Source organism: Crocodylus siamensis, chromosome 12, assembly GCF_052110815.1.
Source record: "Crocodylus siamensis isolate JL-2025a chromosome 12, ASM5211081v1, whole genome shotgun sequence".
Classification (NCBI taxonomy): Eukaryota; Metazoa; Chordata; order Crocodylia; family Crocodylidae; genus Crocodylus; species Crocodylus siamensis.
In genome coordinates, this window is record NC_143406.1 from 12,186,837 (window position 1) to 12,204,732 (window position 17,896).

Below are 17,896 nucleotides of genomic sequence, written 5' to 3' on the forward strand. Positions count from 1 at the left end.
AAATGGACACCTAACTGCAACATTAACTACTTTCTCTTCAGTAGCTGTCATAAGGAAGGAGCTACAGGAATGCAAATTTTATCTTGCCTAAAAGAACTTGATGTAATTACCTAATTGTTTTCTTAACGTTAACTTCATTTTTCAAGTCACATATTATTTAACTTCAAAGCAGGTTATTTCCATGAAGACCCTAATACCTACTCATTATGCTGGATCTCTTCAAAATTACATTGTATTTGAGGGCAACAAGAACTAGATTTTTAAGCACTGCATTAAAGGAAAGCTTGAAACATGCTGTTTTCAAAGTGAATTATTGTACGTGCTTTCATGATATATTACCATCATAGCCTCTGAAGACAGGTTATCCCCAGAAGCTTGAATGAAAAATGTATTGGCACTAGCATGGACATTTTCACTCCTCTCTGTTTCTATTCTGATACTTCCTTTACACTCAAAATGCTTTTTCTTTGTTAGGCAACATAATTAAAAACTCTGGAGTCAGGAGGAGTTGCAGCAGCAGCTGCATCAGGAAATAAAATGTTATTCCAGTTTTTTGTCCATGCACATAGTCATAGTCTTATTCCATGCAAAAAACAAAAGGAACGAATTACAATTTTTTTCACCTTAAAAAGTGGTTGAAGCATCATTTCCCACGGCAAGGATGGGACTATGCTCTCACACCCATACTGAGCATGAGGATTCAGGAGGATTCAAAGATCTAAGCACAGTTTGAAAAGTGGTTCTCACAAAAGTGGTTCTTTGGATCCAACGATTTAGCATTTCCACTGGGCTGCACAGTATGGTGCCCCAGCTACGTGGTGGCTACATAGTGAAGTTTCTGAAGTCCTTTCTGCAGGAAAGATGACCATTTGTACAGTCTAGAGTTCCATGATGTACAGGTACAGTCAATGGCAAGCACCTCTGTGAGTCTCCCAAACAGAGAAGGGGTTTCCTCAAGATCTGGACAAATGACCCAGAGTACTGCTGTGACTGGTTTGTGTATTCTGTGCATCTCTGGTATAGGGATTTGTTGACCAACTTCTGTAAGGGGAATAAAAGCACTTGCCAAGATTTCCAGTAACAAAAAAGAGCCTGGAGTGAGGCCTCTAATTCTTTTTATGTACTATGTTTTTTAAAAATTTCAGCCAGAATATTTCTATTGCCATGTATGTTTTGGAGTGGATAGTAATTAATGAAACCCAATTGGAGACACCCTTTTAAAGCACAAACATGAATGAGATTGGGTGGGAATTACACTTCACATTTGGGGGTCTGATAACTGATGCATACTGCACTTTCGTACTACAATGCAAATACAAATAAGAGAAAAGAGCAAGAAAGGAAGAACGGCAAAGGAAGATAAGATTTGCTTTAGATGTTGTCTATTTAGAAGATCTAATAGCACCAACTGCACCAGAATAAAACATAATGCAATAAATTTAAGAGCTGCCTGATTGTAACATTATCAGCATCCTCATTTTAAGGGAGTAATAAATCACATTCTGAAACCGAGGCAGTTTACTTACTGAATACTGATGAAATCCTTAAGATGCTCACTGACTCCCACCAGCTTGCAGAAGTTGACACTGTAGGATGCATTTATCAAAATGATCTTCTTTTTGTAGGTTTTACCAACATCAAAGTCCTAGAAAGATCACAGAAATTAGATCACACTACCTGGAACTAGTACTATTTATATGTGATGATGGTACCATTACTGATTGGCATCACTGGGGCCCAATGGTCCCTCTTGGGATTACGGTCCTTGTTGCCAGATGCTATATAAAAGTACACAAAAATGTATGGCCACGACCTAAACGCTCCAAGTTAAAACAAGAAAAGCAACTGGGTAACAAACTAGTGAGAGAAGGTAGGAAACTGGTGATGAGATCACATGGTAATTTGATGATTACAAGTCATTTCCTTGCTGGGAAAGTGTTAGACAATTACATTAAAGGGAGACCCACAGTTGTATATACTCCGGTGCTATTCTACATTATATTCTTCATAGGTAGACATAGTATACCAAGAACGGACTCATTTGAAGCTCCTAAGAAGGCCTTGACAGTTGCAACAAACACCAGGTGTGCTCCGTCACTCCTAGGGGCATGAGCAGCAGCAAAGCAGACTGAAGCTGGCTATTCTCCCAATCAGGCCTAATTACCTGATTGGGAACAGGGCCCAGCTGTTTACTATAAGAGCAAGGCCCTGAGCAGCAAAGCCAGCAGTCTGCTGCTAGAAGACGGGAGAACAACGCCCATCTGGAGCTGCTGCTCACAACACCTTGGAGGTCTGGGGGGACTATGGGGATGGTAGGAGGTTCCCTATCCTGGGTATGACAAAAAACTACACCCTGGTGGAGCAGGATGGTCTGGTGGGGCTGCCTGTGGCGGGTAGTCCCTGGAAATGCCAGGCCAATCACCTCCACAGTGAAAGGTGAGTGCGGGGCACCTTATAACCCCAAGCCCTCACAACCCTGTGGGTATTAGGAAGCCCTAAGAGCCAGATGTGAGGCTCTAGGAGACTGAGCCAGATGTGAGGCTTCAGGGGAGTTATGAGACCCTGTGTAGGGCAGGGGATTGTAGCCCATGGGAACGGTAAGGTCTGGGAACCCTGAGTGAGGGGACCATGAAGGTCCTGAGCCAGGCTTAGACCCTGTGAGAATGGTAGGGGTTGGGAGCCCTGAGTCGTATGATCATGAGCCGGGTGTTGGGCCAAACAGATTATAGGCTAGGTGTCAGGCCAAGCAAGTCAACACTGGGTGTCAGGCCAAACAGATTATAGGCTGGGTGTCAGGTCCTACTGAGCTGGAGGCTGGGTGAGGCCCCACTGAGCTGAAAGCCAGGTGTCAGGCTGAATAAGCTGGAGGGCGGGTGCTAGGTCAAATAAGCTTGGGCCGGGTGTTAGGCCATGGATGCCATCTGTGAGGCATGGGACATAGAACAGGGAAGGTCAGAGCCATGTATATAAGCCCTTGGCATCAGGACAAGTAAATGGACAGCCTCCCACCTTACTGACATATTTCAATCATTATCATCAAGGCGTGGCAGACGAGGTAAGTCGGTGGTCTGCCCTGCAGCAAGTGGGTGGGCCTACATTTGGACCAGCCCAGGACACTCTCTTATTACACAGCTCCCCAATGTGCATGCAGACAAAATGCAAAGAAATAGATGAAAACTATTGAAGGGAAACTATAAAACAAGTGAATAGCTGATTTCCTGGTCTTTTTAAAAATAGAAAACTTCAAGATCTTACCTGCAATATAATAGTGGATTTTCAGAAGTGATCTGCACCTAATTTACCTCCTATTAGATGGTCAGAGTGGCTGGATTTTGAAAAGGGATCAGAACTAAACAAAGGAAATACTGAAATCTCTTGAAAAATATTATCACAAGCCTTAAGGAAGCAATGGGGACTTGATGCCAACTGCATTTTAGTTATGAAACTAAAACTTCACTAAAATTATGTAGCAAATTAAAGAATACCTCTAGTTTCATCAGAAAAAATAAAAGATTTCTTCCTTTTGCCCCCATCTTCTTATGTAATTGTCATCTTTCATTTTCATTATATGAGAAGAGATATGAAACTATTACTGGCAGTTTGCCAAAGGACAGAGCACATGAAGGCAGAGCTTTCAGTCATGTTGACAATATACCTTAAGATTTAGAAAGACTTCTCACATCTTGGCAGAGCCAAGGTGTCAGTTTGATACTTTGGGAAAGCATATCTACTTGGATTCGAGCCACTTAGTTTTCTTCAGCTTCTACACCATTTTCCTTGGGCATCTTTTAACTGGGGAAATGATGCTGTCCCACATAGCAAAGGCACTTTGAAATCTATGCCACCTACACTAGAAACTGTTATTTACATTCATTCACTTTTGATGAGTATAGAAGACAGACTAACAAAAAACATACAGCTGCATCTCTCTAAGCAGCATTTGACTATGCGATCACCTTTGTCACAGTATATGAACTCTTTAAACTTAGGAAAGTGTTTCCAAGCTAACTGTGGTTAAAAGCTCAGCCCCACTCCACTAAACTTTTCTAAAATGGTATATGTCATTGTAGGACCAAATCCTACTACTGACTTCAGTTATCATGAAGAGCAAGGTGAGCTTGATTTGACCCTTAGGTTTGATTCAAATCCCACTAAAGATGATGGAAGTTTCTAACTGTAACGGATTTATTTTATTAGGATCTTGGGATGCATAAATACAGTGGAAACACATATCCTCTTATTATACCAACCTTGAAGTGAATGACACTTGGTTTGCTATAAAAAGGGCATCCCTTAAATTCATGACCAGACACTACTTGCTTGTGAATCATTCCACTTCGGAGTTTCTTCAGGTTCTGAGTGAAAATCTCTCTTTCCATTTTACTTGCACCATGTGGTTTTAGATCAGTTTCTTCTTTTGACACCTAATAATTGAGATCAACAAAGAGTGTCATTATTAAAATAAACTACTGCATATTCTTCTATTCTAGCAATACTTCATGAACAGGACTTGAGATGACAAATGTGTACTTTCATTTAAGCAAACAAATTCCCGTATTTTAAACTAGCAAGCACTGACTGTGTAGTTATGGATTAGTATTTGTATCGTGGCTTTATATTTGATGTGAGGTTTCCAGACCAATCAACAGGAGCTGGCTAAGCTCAGCAGAAAACAGAACCTGGTCCTTTTTACACAAAGACTGAAAAATATGTCATTAAAAAGGGGAAAAAGTATAGACACACATTTTCAATGGCATATGAGGAAAATGCTCCTGCATGTTCATAGGCATGCAATCTCCCAGTGTGCACATCATAACAGGAAGCGGTGTGGTTTGGCCCACTTCTCAGTAATTCTGGACAATTTATTTTTATATATATATTTTTAAAAAGTCAAGAGGAAGAACTGAATTTAGGCATTGAAACTGGTGTCTGTAAGAGATAAAATAGAAGTGGTCAGAACAGATAGGAAATATTGAATCATTGCGCTCTATAAGTATTCTAGCTGTCCCATAGTAAGCCCTCATACCTATTGCCATCATTCTTCCAAAGATTCCAACCATACAATCAAAATCACTACAAGACAATTCCCTTGAGGATGAATGAATGTGCAGTGTCTTAGTCCCTCTACCCTTCTTTCTATTTCCAGCTAAGCTAAAAGACTAAACAAGTATTTTGTTACGACTATCTAAATACACAGTATTTACTTGATTCCAAGATGAGGTTCAACCTCCTCCCGATTTAACATGGGAGGCCCTCATCTTGGACTTCAGTCCAAGGTGATGGGGGGCAGGGAGGAGGCAGGTGGCTGCTGCAGCTCTAGCTCTGGCACTGACCTAGGGTTGCGGTTGGAGCCACAGCTGCTGCCCACCCCTGCTGCTTCTGTCTCCTCCCATCTACCCCTCCCTCCCCATGCCACCCTCTGGCTCTAACAGGCTTCAGCCCCACTCCAACCCAGGGCATGGAGCACATGCTTGCTCTCACTCTAACCTGGCTCAGTAACAGCTATTGGGCTGGGCTAGGGACAGAGTAAGCACATGATTTGTGCCCTGGTTTAGAACAGGGCTGGAGCTGCAGGGTAAGTAGCAGGGGAGGAGCAGGTGAGGGGAGGCAGTGGGGGGGAAGATGGTTGGAGAGGAGATGGGGGGCTAGAGATGGCAGAGGGGATGAAGGCAGGGAGAGTGAAGGCACCAAGGAAGAACAGGTGCCAGGAGGTGCAGGCAAGAGGTGAGCAAATAGCAGAAGGGCAGATATGGGAGGTAGGCAGAAGGGTGGCCAGTGATGGGGGCAGGCTGCTTGACTCCCCTACCACCTGCCCCTCTGCCACTGCTTTCTCCACCAGCAGCCTGGATCCCTTCCTTACTTCATTGGCACCTCCTATGCACATCTCTCATACTCTCTGCAGGTGTTCAGCCACCTTGTCGTGGCCACCATACCAGCCACTGTGAATTTCCCCAGACTCCAGCTGCCTAAAAAGAGTCTACCGTATGCTGCCCTTGGCTTTCCAGAACTGCTGTTCTATTCAGAATACTTCAGGAGGGGGAGTGGGGAAGAGGTTGCTTTACTTTTAGGGGTCTGGGATGAGACCATGATTGCAGAAGCGGGGGTTGGTGGTTACCTTGAACGGCTGGTATAGTTACTGCCTGCATCATGATAATTGGAATCAGCCATTGCCCAATGGACTTTACCCAAGGACTGGATCAGAGGGGAGGGGGAAAAGTGCTGGAGTGCCACTTGCCAGCTTCTCCGGGTGCACAACCCAGGAGTTATCCTGGCAGCGAGAGTGGAGTGGGACTTCTGCCGTCACATCTGTCCCTGTCTTGGACTTGGAGGGAGGGAGGGAGGACTGGGGACTTTTCACAAGGGGGAATTTTTCTCCTTCCTGCTGTGCTGCAATGGTAGTGGTTCTCATACATAGTTGAGAGTTGTCTCCTGCCCCTGACCTTGGGGCTTTCTCTGCCAGCTGGGTCTGTGGCAATGCCTACCAGGGTGGGGCACCATGCAACCACTGTTGTAACTGCTTTTTAAACATTGCCTGAAGAGCTCAATAAATGCTTTCAGTACCTTTCCATGCTTGCTTGAGTGGAGGGGGAGGCAGTTCTGTGCAACTGCCTGAGGCAGCTGTGGTGAGTCAACTACACAGACTGATGTCCCTCTGAATGGGACATAAGCTACTAAATGCCTGAGGCCAGGGGGAAAAGGGAACTTAGCAGCTCAATGTGCTCCAGGATGGGAGGGCAGGGTTTGTGGGGGAAGTGAGGGGAAGGAGTCACTGTTCTGCTCAGTGCTGAAGGACAGAAACCTTTACAGCACATAGCAGCCTGGGGCCCCACATGGTGAGTGGGCAGGAGAGGGTAATTTCCGAGCTTCCTGGCCATTATGGTCTGCAAAAAGTCTATGCCCATAGGGATAGCCTGTAGAGGCTGTGATTTCCACCCCACCCCACCTGTACAGCATCCTCTCTCAGGGCCTGAGTCATTAGAAGAAGTGTGAGGAGGGTTGCTCATGAGTCGTGTTGGTGCAGCAGCCACTGTGCTGGTAGTGGGGGCAGCTGGTACATGTTCTGCATCTCTGGGAGGGGGGCATCAAGGTATCAGAGGAGTGGGTTTGGGACATTTGTGGCTCCTGTGTGGGGAACAGTGTCCAAGGGCTCTCAAGCTCAGCTGCAGTCTGCAGGGTCGAGGTCCAAGGTGGAGGTCCAAGGTGGGGCAGGGATGTCCATAGTCTGCAGCAGTACCCTTGGGGTTTTGGCATCCATGGCTGTGTGAGAGCCTGGCTATGAAAAGAAAGGATGGAAGGGTGGCAGGAAGGCTAGAAGGGTAGATGGCTGGAAGAAGCAGAGGAGGTGAGAAGGTGCAAGTCACACGTGACTCTCCCTCTCACTTCAGCTGGGTGTGACCTCATGATGTGATGGGCATGTGCCAGACTCCAGATCCTGGGTCCCAATGTCTGTGGTACTGGAGCTCAGCTACCCTTCCTGTATGCCATGCTCTGTTCTCTTGGCCATGGGAGAGAAGATCCCCTCGAAGCACTCTTCTGGCTGCAGGTGCACCTCAGCTCCCACATCCTGTGAAGATGAAGGGACCAGCAACAATGCACCAGACTCTGGGAGTGTGTAGTATTCATGGCCCCTGGGGACCTGCTGCTGGGCATTCAATTGTCCTGCCATCCTGGGGCTTCCTTGCACCTCTTCCTCCAGTACAGTCCCTACTGGCAACTCCTCTGGCTCCCCTGTGGTGGCATAACTGTGTGGGGTGTCTAAGGCCCTGTTCTTGGCAAGGAAATGGGACAGCTCCTTGTAGAAGGGCATGGTCTGACTCTGGGCCCCAGACCTCTTGTTGGTGTCATGCATGTGGTGAAACTGACTCTTCATCACCTTGGTCTTGTCATGGCACTACAACCAGTCCATTGTGGTTCTGTGCCTGCATCTGCTGGGCAATATACTCGAAGACATCTCTGTTGTGGTGCTCTTTCAAGAGTTGGCACTAGATCTCTTCCTTATCCCTCATCTCTCTGTTTTTCTAGAGGTGTGCCCAGGTTTGGCTGGTGGAGGAGGATGGGGCAGGGATGTCCATAGTCTGCAGCAGTACCCTTGGGGTTTTGGCATCCATGGCTGTGTGAGGGCCTGGCTATGAAAAGAAAGGATGGAAGGGTAGCAGGAAGGCTAGAAGGGTAGATGGCTGGAAGAAGCAGAGGAGGTGAGAAGGTGCAGATCACACGTGCCTCTCCCTCTCACTTCAGTTGTGTGTGACCTCTGCTATAGAGTGACCAGGGCTCCATTGGTCAGGCCACTTCCACAGCCTCAAACTTTTCAGGGGCCTACAGCAGACATCACATGATTCTGACAACAACCTTCACCCCAGGCTGGAATTTCCATTGTCCTCTAGCTGCATCACAGAAGGAACTAGCCATGTCAGACCTGCTTCTGAGGTTCATAGAATAATAGAAAACGAGGGTTGGAAGGGACCTCCAGAAGCCATCTAATCCAACCCCCTGCTCAAGGTAGGACCATCCCCAACTAGATCATTCCAGCCAACATTTGCAAGAGATGCTGCTTCCCTGCCCCAACTTGGATGCACAGTGTCAGTGCCATAGCAAGGGGGGCAGGGGGGATGAGTGGGGCAACTGCCCCAGGTGCCAAAGCGAAAGGGCACCAACAGGCACTGCCCACCTGGGGCAGGTCATGCAACAGAGCCACAAGTGGCTCATTTGGAGGGATGTGGGGATGGAGGAAGAGCAGCTCCCGCTGCTGTGTGCACTCCCGGGCAAGCACGGGGGGTAGTGCCCCCCGGATCCATGCAGGAGGGCAGGCTGCCACTGCAAGCTTTGCCCTGGGCACCAAATTCTGTTGCTACGGCACTGCTCAGTGCCCCCTCTCCCCTGCCTCCCCACCCTATTACTCCAGAACCCTGTAGCTGTGGGCCAAAAAAGCCTTGAAGCACACCAAGTGTCCATAGGCCAGGTACCTGCCAGAAATGCCTGAGTCACAGAGGCCACAGGGTTGCCTCTGTGCAGGGCCAGTGCTGATATTCTGCCTGTTGTCACCCTGACCTAGCAGAGGTAAATTGCCTGCACTACCTCCTGGTTGGGGAGGAGGGGGGCCATGCTGGGGTCCAGGTGGCAGGGTGCCTGGGAGGGTGTGCAGGGACTACAGTCATGTTCCCACAGGGCTGTCTCACAGAATGGGAGGGTTCTCCCAAGTTCTGCGTCAGGTCTATGGAGTGCTTTGTGATGGGGTGTGGGTGGTACAGCCCAGGGATGTGGGTTCCCCCGCGCTGGGGCTAGTGCAGGCACACAGACCCTCTCCCCATCCCAGTGTTGCTGCAGCTCATTGCTGGCCAGAGGGAGGATGCAGGGCTGGGGACAGAGGCTTCGCTGACTCTTGTCAGTGACAGCCCTGTGGTGAAGCTGCCTCAGTGCTCAGGAAGAACAGATGGACTCTGACTGAGGCTAGAATACCACCTTGCAAGACAGGATGAGCTGGGTGCTGTAAAGTCCCATGGGATGCTGGCAGAATGCAACCTATCTTGACTCACAATGGGGTCTGGTACAGAAGCTCGATAAAGTATTCTAACCTAAAGCACTCTAGTCTGATACCACATCCAGGCAGGGATCCACCATTTTTAAAGCACTCTGGGTGCTGTGAATGTCTGCTTGGTTTTAGTTATAAAGCACTTTCTGTACACTTACTGCATGATAAGTACAACATCTGTACCTAACCCAAGAGTCATAGAATCATAGGGTTGGAAGGGACGTCGAAGGATCATCAGATCCAGCCCCCTGCCTGAGCAGAAAAGACATCTGGAGTCAGACGACCCCAGCCAGGTGACCGTCCAGTCTTCTCTTGAAGACATCTAGGGTAGATGATTCCACCATCTCTGGAGGGAGCTTGTTCCATAGTCTGGACACCCTAGTTGTAAAGATTTTTCTAATGTTCAGCCTAAAACTATCTTCCAGGAGTTTGGGGCTGTTGTTTTTAGTTTTCCCCCAGGGTGCCCTGGTGAACAGTTGTTCACCGAGCCCCTGATGTACCCCTCTGATATAGCGGTAAGCCACAATCAGGTCCCCTCTCAGCCTTCTTTTCTTTAGGCTGAAGAGTCTGAGATCCCTCAGCCTCTCCTCATATGGCTTGCCATGCAAGTCCCTGATCATGCAGGTGGCCCTTCTCTGAACCCTCTCGTGCTTTAGCACTTCCTTGTTGAAGTGCAGTGCCCAGAACTGGATGCAATACTCCAGCTGCAGCCACAACCAGTTTTGCACCCACTTGATGGTCCTGCAGTTGAGCCCGATATCTTCCAGTTTTCTGATCAGTACCTCATGGGATACCAGGTCAAAGACTTTCTGGAAGTCGAGCTATATGATGTCGACTGCTTTTCTCTTGTCCAGGTACGAGTTTCGCACCCACTTGACAGTATCTAGCTCAAGAGTCAGCCAACTCTATAGCAATTTTGATTCTGTAGCCATTTTCTTCCATGTAAGAAAACTTTTGTACTTATAGGGTATGTCTACGTGTGCCCCTGACTGTACAGTTGGTACTGCACTGTCATTTAGTACTTGCTAGAGCAAGTACTAAATGACTGCATAGTACCCACTGGTACTGCACAGTCCTGGCAGTGCACAGGTCATTTTCAACCCTAATGGCACAGTAGCAACAAACTACTCCTCAGTAGCTCATTGCTGCTTGGTCGTAGCAGCGGCATTGGCGTAGCGACGAGCTACGTCGCCATAGAGTCTTGTGTAGATGAGCCCATAGTGTGTCTTTTTCTTTGAAGCTCAAGTTTGTTCTGAAGGTCCTATGCAACTCAAAAGAGAGATCTCATGAAAGGTGTATGCTCTGGAAGAATGTGTGAGTTCTTGTCTGATATGAAAACAAAGATTTCCTTTTGCATATGTATAGTTATTTGTATTCAGAATCCTAAATGTCACTTTGATGCACTGAAAATTATTTTAGTATTGGGCAAAAAAAAAAAAATCACATTTTTTATGATTAACTCAACAAATGACATGTTCCATTTTGAAAGTTAAATATAAAGTAATGTATGTCTTTACTATTCTCTAAACTAAAACAGCCAGATAATTTCCTATATTTAAACGAACACATATTATAAGAACATAGCATAAAACTTTAACCGCTTTGATTGATAATGTTCTTAAAGATTAGTGGTTCTATTAATAATTGTTAAGTCACCCTTTTCCTCTCTTTAGCCTCTGCTACTTTACACACACTCTACAATAGTGCTGAATCCACATTTTTTACTGAAAACCAGATACAAACAATATTAGTTTTAGATGATGCTACTAAAAAAGTCACTGAAAATGCCAGAGATTTAAAATTAATGTTTTGGAGGAACACACAAAGCATTTATTTAGTGTGCAATGGGTTGCCAATTAGATTGTGTGTGTGCACTTTTCCTGAAGAATGGTACAGGAGTAAATAATTATATTTCAAGATCGGAATTTTGAAAAGAAGCAAAGGGAGTTAGATGGCCAAATCACAAGGAGTTTCATCTAATCCTGTAACATCCCTTGAAAATCCTGGTGCCACACATTAATTTGATAGTTTTTAACAAACAAGCACAAAAAAGAAAAAGGAAATAAGACCAATCAGTATTGTACCCCTCCCATCCTGTCATCACAAACTGATACACCTGTCTCTCAACAATTTGTTTAAAAACATAGAATCATAGAAAAGTAGGGTTGGAAGAGATCTCAGGAGGTCATTTGGTACAATTCCCTGTTCAAGTAAAACTCACCCCTGTTTAAGCCACCTTAGACAAGCGTTTATCTAATCTGCTCTTGAAAACATCCAGTGATGGAGATTCTGCAACCTTTCTAGGTAACCTGTTCCAGTACTTAACCACCCTCACAGTTAGAAAGTTCTTCCTAATATCCAACCTACATTTCCCTTGTTGAAAATTAAGACCTTAACTTCTTGTCTTGTCCCCTGTGGCCACAGAGAATATACTGTCATCTTCTTTATAAGCACCCTTTCTTCCAGCTTTTCCTCATAAATCATGTTTTCCAGACTTCTAATAATTTTTGCTGCTCTCTGCTAGTCTCCAATTTGTCCACATGCATTTGAAGTGTAGTGTCCCAAACTGGACACAGTCCTTCAAGTGGGGCCTCATCAGTGCCAAGTACAGTGAAAGAATCACTTTTAAAGATATTAAACAATACTAAATCTAGGACAGACCCAAGGAAATCCCACTCAATGTCTTTTCCCAATTAGGCATCATGATTTTGAAGACATCTCTTTAAGCACAATGAATCCAATGAGTTACGTACCCACCTTACATTATTTTAATCTCAACTCTATTTCCTTAGCTTACTAATGAAACTGTCATGGGAGGAAGTGTCAAAAGCCATACTAAAATTCAAGGTATATCATATCCAGTGTTCCCTACATCCACAGAGCCCACTGCCATGTCACAGAAAGAAAGCAGGGGAAGGGAAAAACACGGGTGACATGCAGGCCCCTCAGTATCCAATGGGAATTTTTGACATGTCTGTGGAGTTATAATTTCACCCAATTATCAAAAAATCCTGATACAATTTTCCACTCACAAGCATAAAAGGAGAAAACCACATTGGAGAGATGTCAAGTACTGCTTAATTCGCTACTGGAAGGCACTCTGACATGATGATGAAAAAAACATAAGAAATTGAATATAATAGAACAAAAATGTTCTTTAGAAAACCTGTTCACATGCAGTACCTTTTAAAAAAAATGAAACTTTCAAATGGAAAAACACTGAGTCATAAATTCACATGACAAAGGGCCAAGTGAAAGGAAATTTAGAACAGAAACATGCAGTAAGTAACAGAAAATGAAAGTTTTACCTTGTTTAAGGCATATTCTTGACTCCAAAGTCCAGTAAACTCTGGCTCAGCTAGAGTCTCATCCTGTTCTTCCTCACTTTCTTCCTCATCATTTCCATAAAGAATACTGTGTGATATTTTTCCTGAAAAATCCTTCTCAGAACTGGATTTTTCATCAACTGAGGAATGAGCAGATGGAGAGCGCCAAGACTTCTACGAGACAGGAGCCAAATTAGGATATACTTTGAAATTACTACTCAAGTGTCACTACTCCAAGAGTAACACTTTAGAAACAGACAATTTAATATATTTTGTTAGGTTTTGAGGTTTCAATGAACAGAACTGTGTCTTATGTTAATAAATCTTAATGACAGTATGCATAGCAAAAACCTTATGTTTCAACAAGTTGTAACACATTACTGCCAGGAATTAGAAGTCTAGAAACCAATGTTCAATAAAACAGAAGGATATTTATGAAAGTATTCTACCATGTAGCTGCTTTAAAAACTGACCATTGTATAGCCCAATTTCTTGTGTAAACTTCTAACATCAGATTTACAATACCCATATTCACTAGCAGAGAAGTTTTTGTGTTTTAAAAAGGTATCAGAAACATACATCAGCCCAGAAATCACATGGACAGATCCAAAACTGTGAACAAAACATTTCCCCTTACTCTTTGGCTCAGTTTGTCTTGAATATCCAGAATAAAATACTTCCAGGGACTGGACAGAAGGACCATACATTTGATAAGAATTATCCCCTTTTTGCCAGATTTAAAAGCTTCATGGAAGGGTTCTAAACAGAACAGTGTTCAGCTCTTACACAAAATACTCTGAAACCTGGTGCTTGCCAGGGTAGAAGGTAAATAAATCAGAAAATAAGGGCACCCTGGATTATCTTAGTTTTAGTTCTTGGAGGGCACTAATGTGAAAATTCAGTCATTTTTACAACTATATTCTATTTCTCAGTTCAAAACAAAAAAGTATCCCTGCTCAAGAGAGCTGAGACTGGATCTGCAGGTTGATGGAACTCATGGTGAAGTGCAGACACTCTGTTCTACAGAATCTAGCTCTTACTTGTTCACAGGTACCAAACACACACCATTAATTTTTAGAGAGCAAAAGAAACATTTTTTCACCTAGTACTCTAACAGCAGACAAACAAGTTCTCTACACCTTGCAAGGCATTATAGCTCTGCTTACTTGCAATACTGCTGCAGCTGGATCCTCACAGGTCTTTTCAATATAATGCCATGTTTTAATTCTCCACAGCGCAGAATCCTGAAGTTTACTGCAACTCCTCACTGCCTCTGTACAAGTTCGAGATTTTTCTTGCTTCTGCATGTAAGCTTCCTCTTGCAAAATCCGAGCTACAATCTCAATTTTTTTAGATTTCTGCTGATCTTTGAATTCTCTGTATTTAAAGATTAATAAAAATGTTAGTGCTCGATAATGGGTTTTCTAATACTATGTACAAAAAGTCTGGCCTTTTTTGAGCCCTTAAGCTAACAAGCAAGGATTTCACATTTTGCTGCAGCGGTCATTTGTCTGTGCCAAAATGACATGGGATTTTGAAGGATTTTAAGTATTTCCATGAAGTAAATATTGAAATCAGAACATTATAAGAAAACTGGCAAAGGATTCAGGACAACTCCTTTAAATGAAGACTAAAACAAGTTTTTAACCTACAATTTTGTTGACTCAGTTTGCTTTTATCCTTTAAAGTGATAGTCTCAAACTGAGATTTAGTGGTAAGAAAAAAAAGAGTAAAGAAAAAGGATAGTCCGGTGGTTTGTGTATTAGCCTGAGGATGCGTAGTAATCCGGAACCTGGATCGTTTGTATCCAGACGGTTCACAACCTGCCTAATTTGCAACGTGTTGGCAAATAAAGGATGAGCCATGCATCTGTTTGCTGCAGCTTTTACTTCAAAGGATGTTGTTTTTCTGATCAGCTGGTGCTCCTTAGCAGTCCAGTGCAGCCAAATGGAGAAGTGGTACCCTTTAAAATAAAAGCCACAACAATCAGCAGGGACACCTCAGCTGTCCTGCTGTTAATGACCTACATGTCTGCAAACCCTCAGCAGCATGAGGGCTATGAAGCTTAATCCCACTAACTATCTAGATTTTACTGGACTGTTCTGTCATACTGTTCAAGTCTCTGCCATACCACAGACTTCCTCGTAAACTTGGGCAAGCCATTTAGTAATTCTGTGCCTCAGTTCTGATACTAGCAATTCTGGTACTAATCACAGTAGTTTTCTGTGACATAAGGAAAGAGGATAACTATATTATGGAAAGTGAGATGTTCAAATACCATGGTAACTGGGATTGTATAAACAGGTAAGTAATTTCAGGTCCTGTACCATCTCCTGAATTTCACTGCCTATGTCTGCAGTTGTAAAATCAGCTTTTTATTCCCCTGTTCTCTCTTGCTGTGTCTAAGGCCCCCTCTTTATGTTACACATATGTCATGATTAATATATTCATCACAGCATAAATAGGAAGAGTGCTACTCATACACCCAATTAAAAAAGCTGTAAAATGGGGAATAAGCTATAAAAATGTTCTATATATAATGTAAAACACTTTTTGGCCTTGCTTGTATGGCACCTTAAATATAAGGTGCGACTGGGGACCAACAAGTATCTGATTGTTCATCCTGGGGCCCAGACAACACTAATGTCTAGAAGGGCCCTGGGACCAACAGTCAGTTGACTTTTTTTCCCCGGCAGGAGGACTTTAAACCATGTGCTAGGCAGCTCTACAAAGCCTCTGCTCCATCACCCTGGACAGCCAGACCAGTTCTGCCCAGCACAGGGTTTTTGACAATCAGATGATTATTACACCCTTGCTGCTTTGGTCCGGACAGCCTTGGGTCTTCAACCTGGGGTTGTCTGGGCCAGGTCCAACAATCAGCTGATTTTCTGCCCTGCAGCTCCAGGTGAATGAGACCTGGGAGTGTCCAGGGTTGGGGCCAACAACCAGGTGATTGTCAGCTCCAGTCCCCAGACATCCCTGGGTCTCTAATGGGATTCATAACTGTCTCGTAGGGCCAACAATCAGCTGATTGCTCAGGCACCTGGATTTCAACTTGCTCATGCAGGTTAAGCCCAGGCTTCCCCTGCACTAACAAGTAGTAATGGAACTATTGGGATCTAATCCCCAATCCCAATGTCACGGCTACTGCCATGCACGTAGCAAGGCAGGAGGTACAATTGTTGGGCTTGGAAATCAGATCCCATCACGCTGTTAAATGAACATGTGCCAGGGGTGTAGGACCCACCCAACCACACACACTGGAGACTGACTATAGAGATGAATCTGTAAAACTGTTGTATAATCAATATATAATGAAAACAACCTAGAAAAGCAGGAACCTGTTTTCTCCTAATCCCTTTTGGTTATTGCAATCTGAAGTCATAGCCCATAACAACAGAAAACACCTGTCTCAAACTGGTCTGATTCTTAAGTTGATAGTGTCTCCATAAAGAACAAATTTCACTTAGCATTCTAGTGTTACCATTTGGGCAAAAGGAGCGTGCATGCCTAAGGGGGACAGAGTTTTGAAGATGGGAGAAGAGCAGAATCCACAGGAAAACTCTATTTTTTATTTCTTACATCTTCATTCCTTCAAGTTCTGTAGACCTTTCTGAAACGGACCTTGATTGTGAAGTTTTTTTTTCTTTACTTCTAGAATTTTACTTCAATTAACTTGTTTAGATATCTACCAGGCACCTCTACACAAGATGCTTTACCACACAGCTGACTGACTGCATGGTAAAGCATCACTGTGTACATGTGCAGATCCTTACTGCGCAGTAAATTAGTCTACTGTGTGGTTAATTTGGTGCCTACAAATACAGATAGCGAATTAACTGCAGAGTCCAGAATTGGACTCCACACTTTAGAAAGGATATGAGGGCCATCAAGGAAGCCATGCTGGTGTCATCTCCAATGGCACACATCACCTCCTTGGTGCAGAACTGGTCCCAGGAGGAGACAGCAGACCTCATGGTGCTATGGGGCAAGGCCAAGGTCCTGAGCTAGTTTGCTTGGAGCAGGTGCTCCAATGCCCATGTCCATGAGGGCCTGTCAGGCCCTGTGGGCACAGTGGGTCAGCATCAATGACCACAACCACCGGTCAGGGGTTCCCCACACATCCATGCCCTTTATGCAGCAGCTGGATCAGATTCTCATGCCTCAGGACCCTGGCTGGGGCCATGCCATGTATTCCAGCATGGGTGGCCTGCCTAAGCCTCTGCCACTTGCTGGCAGCTACAAGGAATCAGGGGGGAGGGCTCCTCAGGGCACTAGGAGCTTGTCTTGGGACAGTCCCAACACCTGGAGTCATCTAGGAGCTCTAGCAGCCCATATCAGGGCCTAGGGAGGAGGGGTAGGGACTGTTGTGGGGCAGAAAAGGGGAAGGACTCTGTTGTTAGGGAGGTGGGGAAGGGACTGTTGTAGAGTGGCTGGGGGGAAGGACTCTCTTGTTGGGGAGGGAAGGGGCACAGGGTCTGCGTTTGTGGAGAGGAATAAAGTGGTTTTCTTAAAACTGTCTGCAGTGAGCATGGTGCTGGGGATATGTGGTAGGGCTGGGGTCTTGGGCTGGCTGTGGCCAGAGCCTCCCCCTGGCTGCTGCAGCAGGGTGGAGCAGGGCCAGAGAAGGCCAGGAGCAAGCTACTGCCATGAGCAGCAAATCTGCTCCCAAATGGCCGCACATGTACATGCCTGCCCATGGCAGGTTTGCTCCACAGTAAATTACTGTGGAGTAAACCCATATAGCACCAATTGCACATGTAGACAAACCCACTGATTCGAAATAAAGTCAGGAAAATGTAATTCTTGACTTGTATCTTGAAGTGCTTATTAGTAATACTAAAGTTAGCTTCACAACCCCCTAAGGCATTTAAATGCTATTATTTCTAAAATATATTTAAGGGATATGAAACAGACGGGATAAGCGACAAAGTTGTATAGCCAGAACCTGCACCAGATTTTTTAGTCTTGGTGCTATGATTCAACCACAAGACCACCCTTCTTTACTGTTAGGTCTGGTTTGTACTGTCAGGTCTACAAA

The 17,896-nt window shown here is 44.7% G+C and overlaps 1 protein-coding gene across 1 annotated transcript in view; it reads right to left on the minus strand.

Moving 5' to 3' along the window:
* CFAP74 (cilia and flagella associated protein 74) overlaps nt 1-17,896 on the minus strand; it is a 110,165-nt gene that overhangs the window by 58,358 nt on the left and 33,911 nt on the right. Inside the window, exons 11-14 of the mRNA XM_090024482.1 lie at nt 14,022-14,232; nt 12,838-13,029; nt 4,251-4,424; nt 1,527-1,645 (exon numbers count right to left, since the gene is read on the minus strand). Coding sequence (XP_089880608.1) covers nt 1,527-1,645; nt 4,251-4,424; nt 12,838-13,029; nt 14,022-14,232 — 696 coding nt within the window. The remainder of the gene's footprint in view (nt 1-1,526; nt 1,646-4,250; nt 4,425-12,837; nt 13,030-14,021; nt 14,233-17,896) is intronic.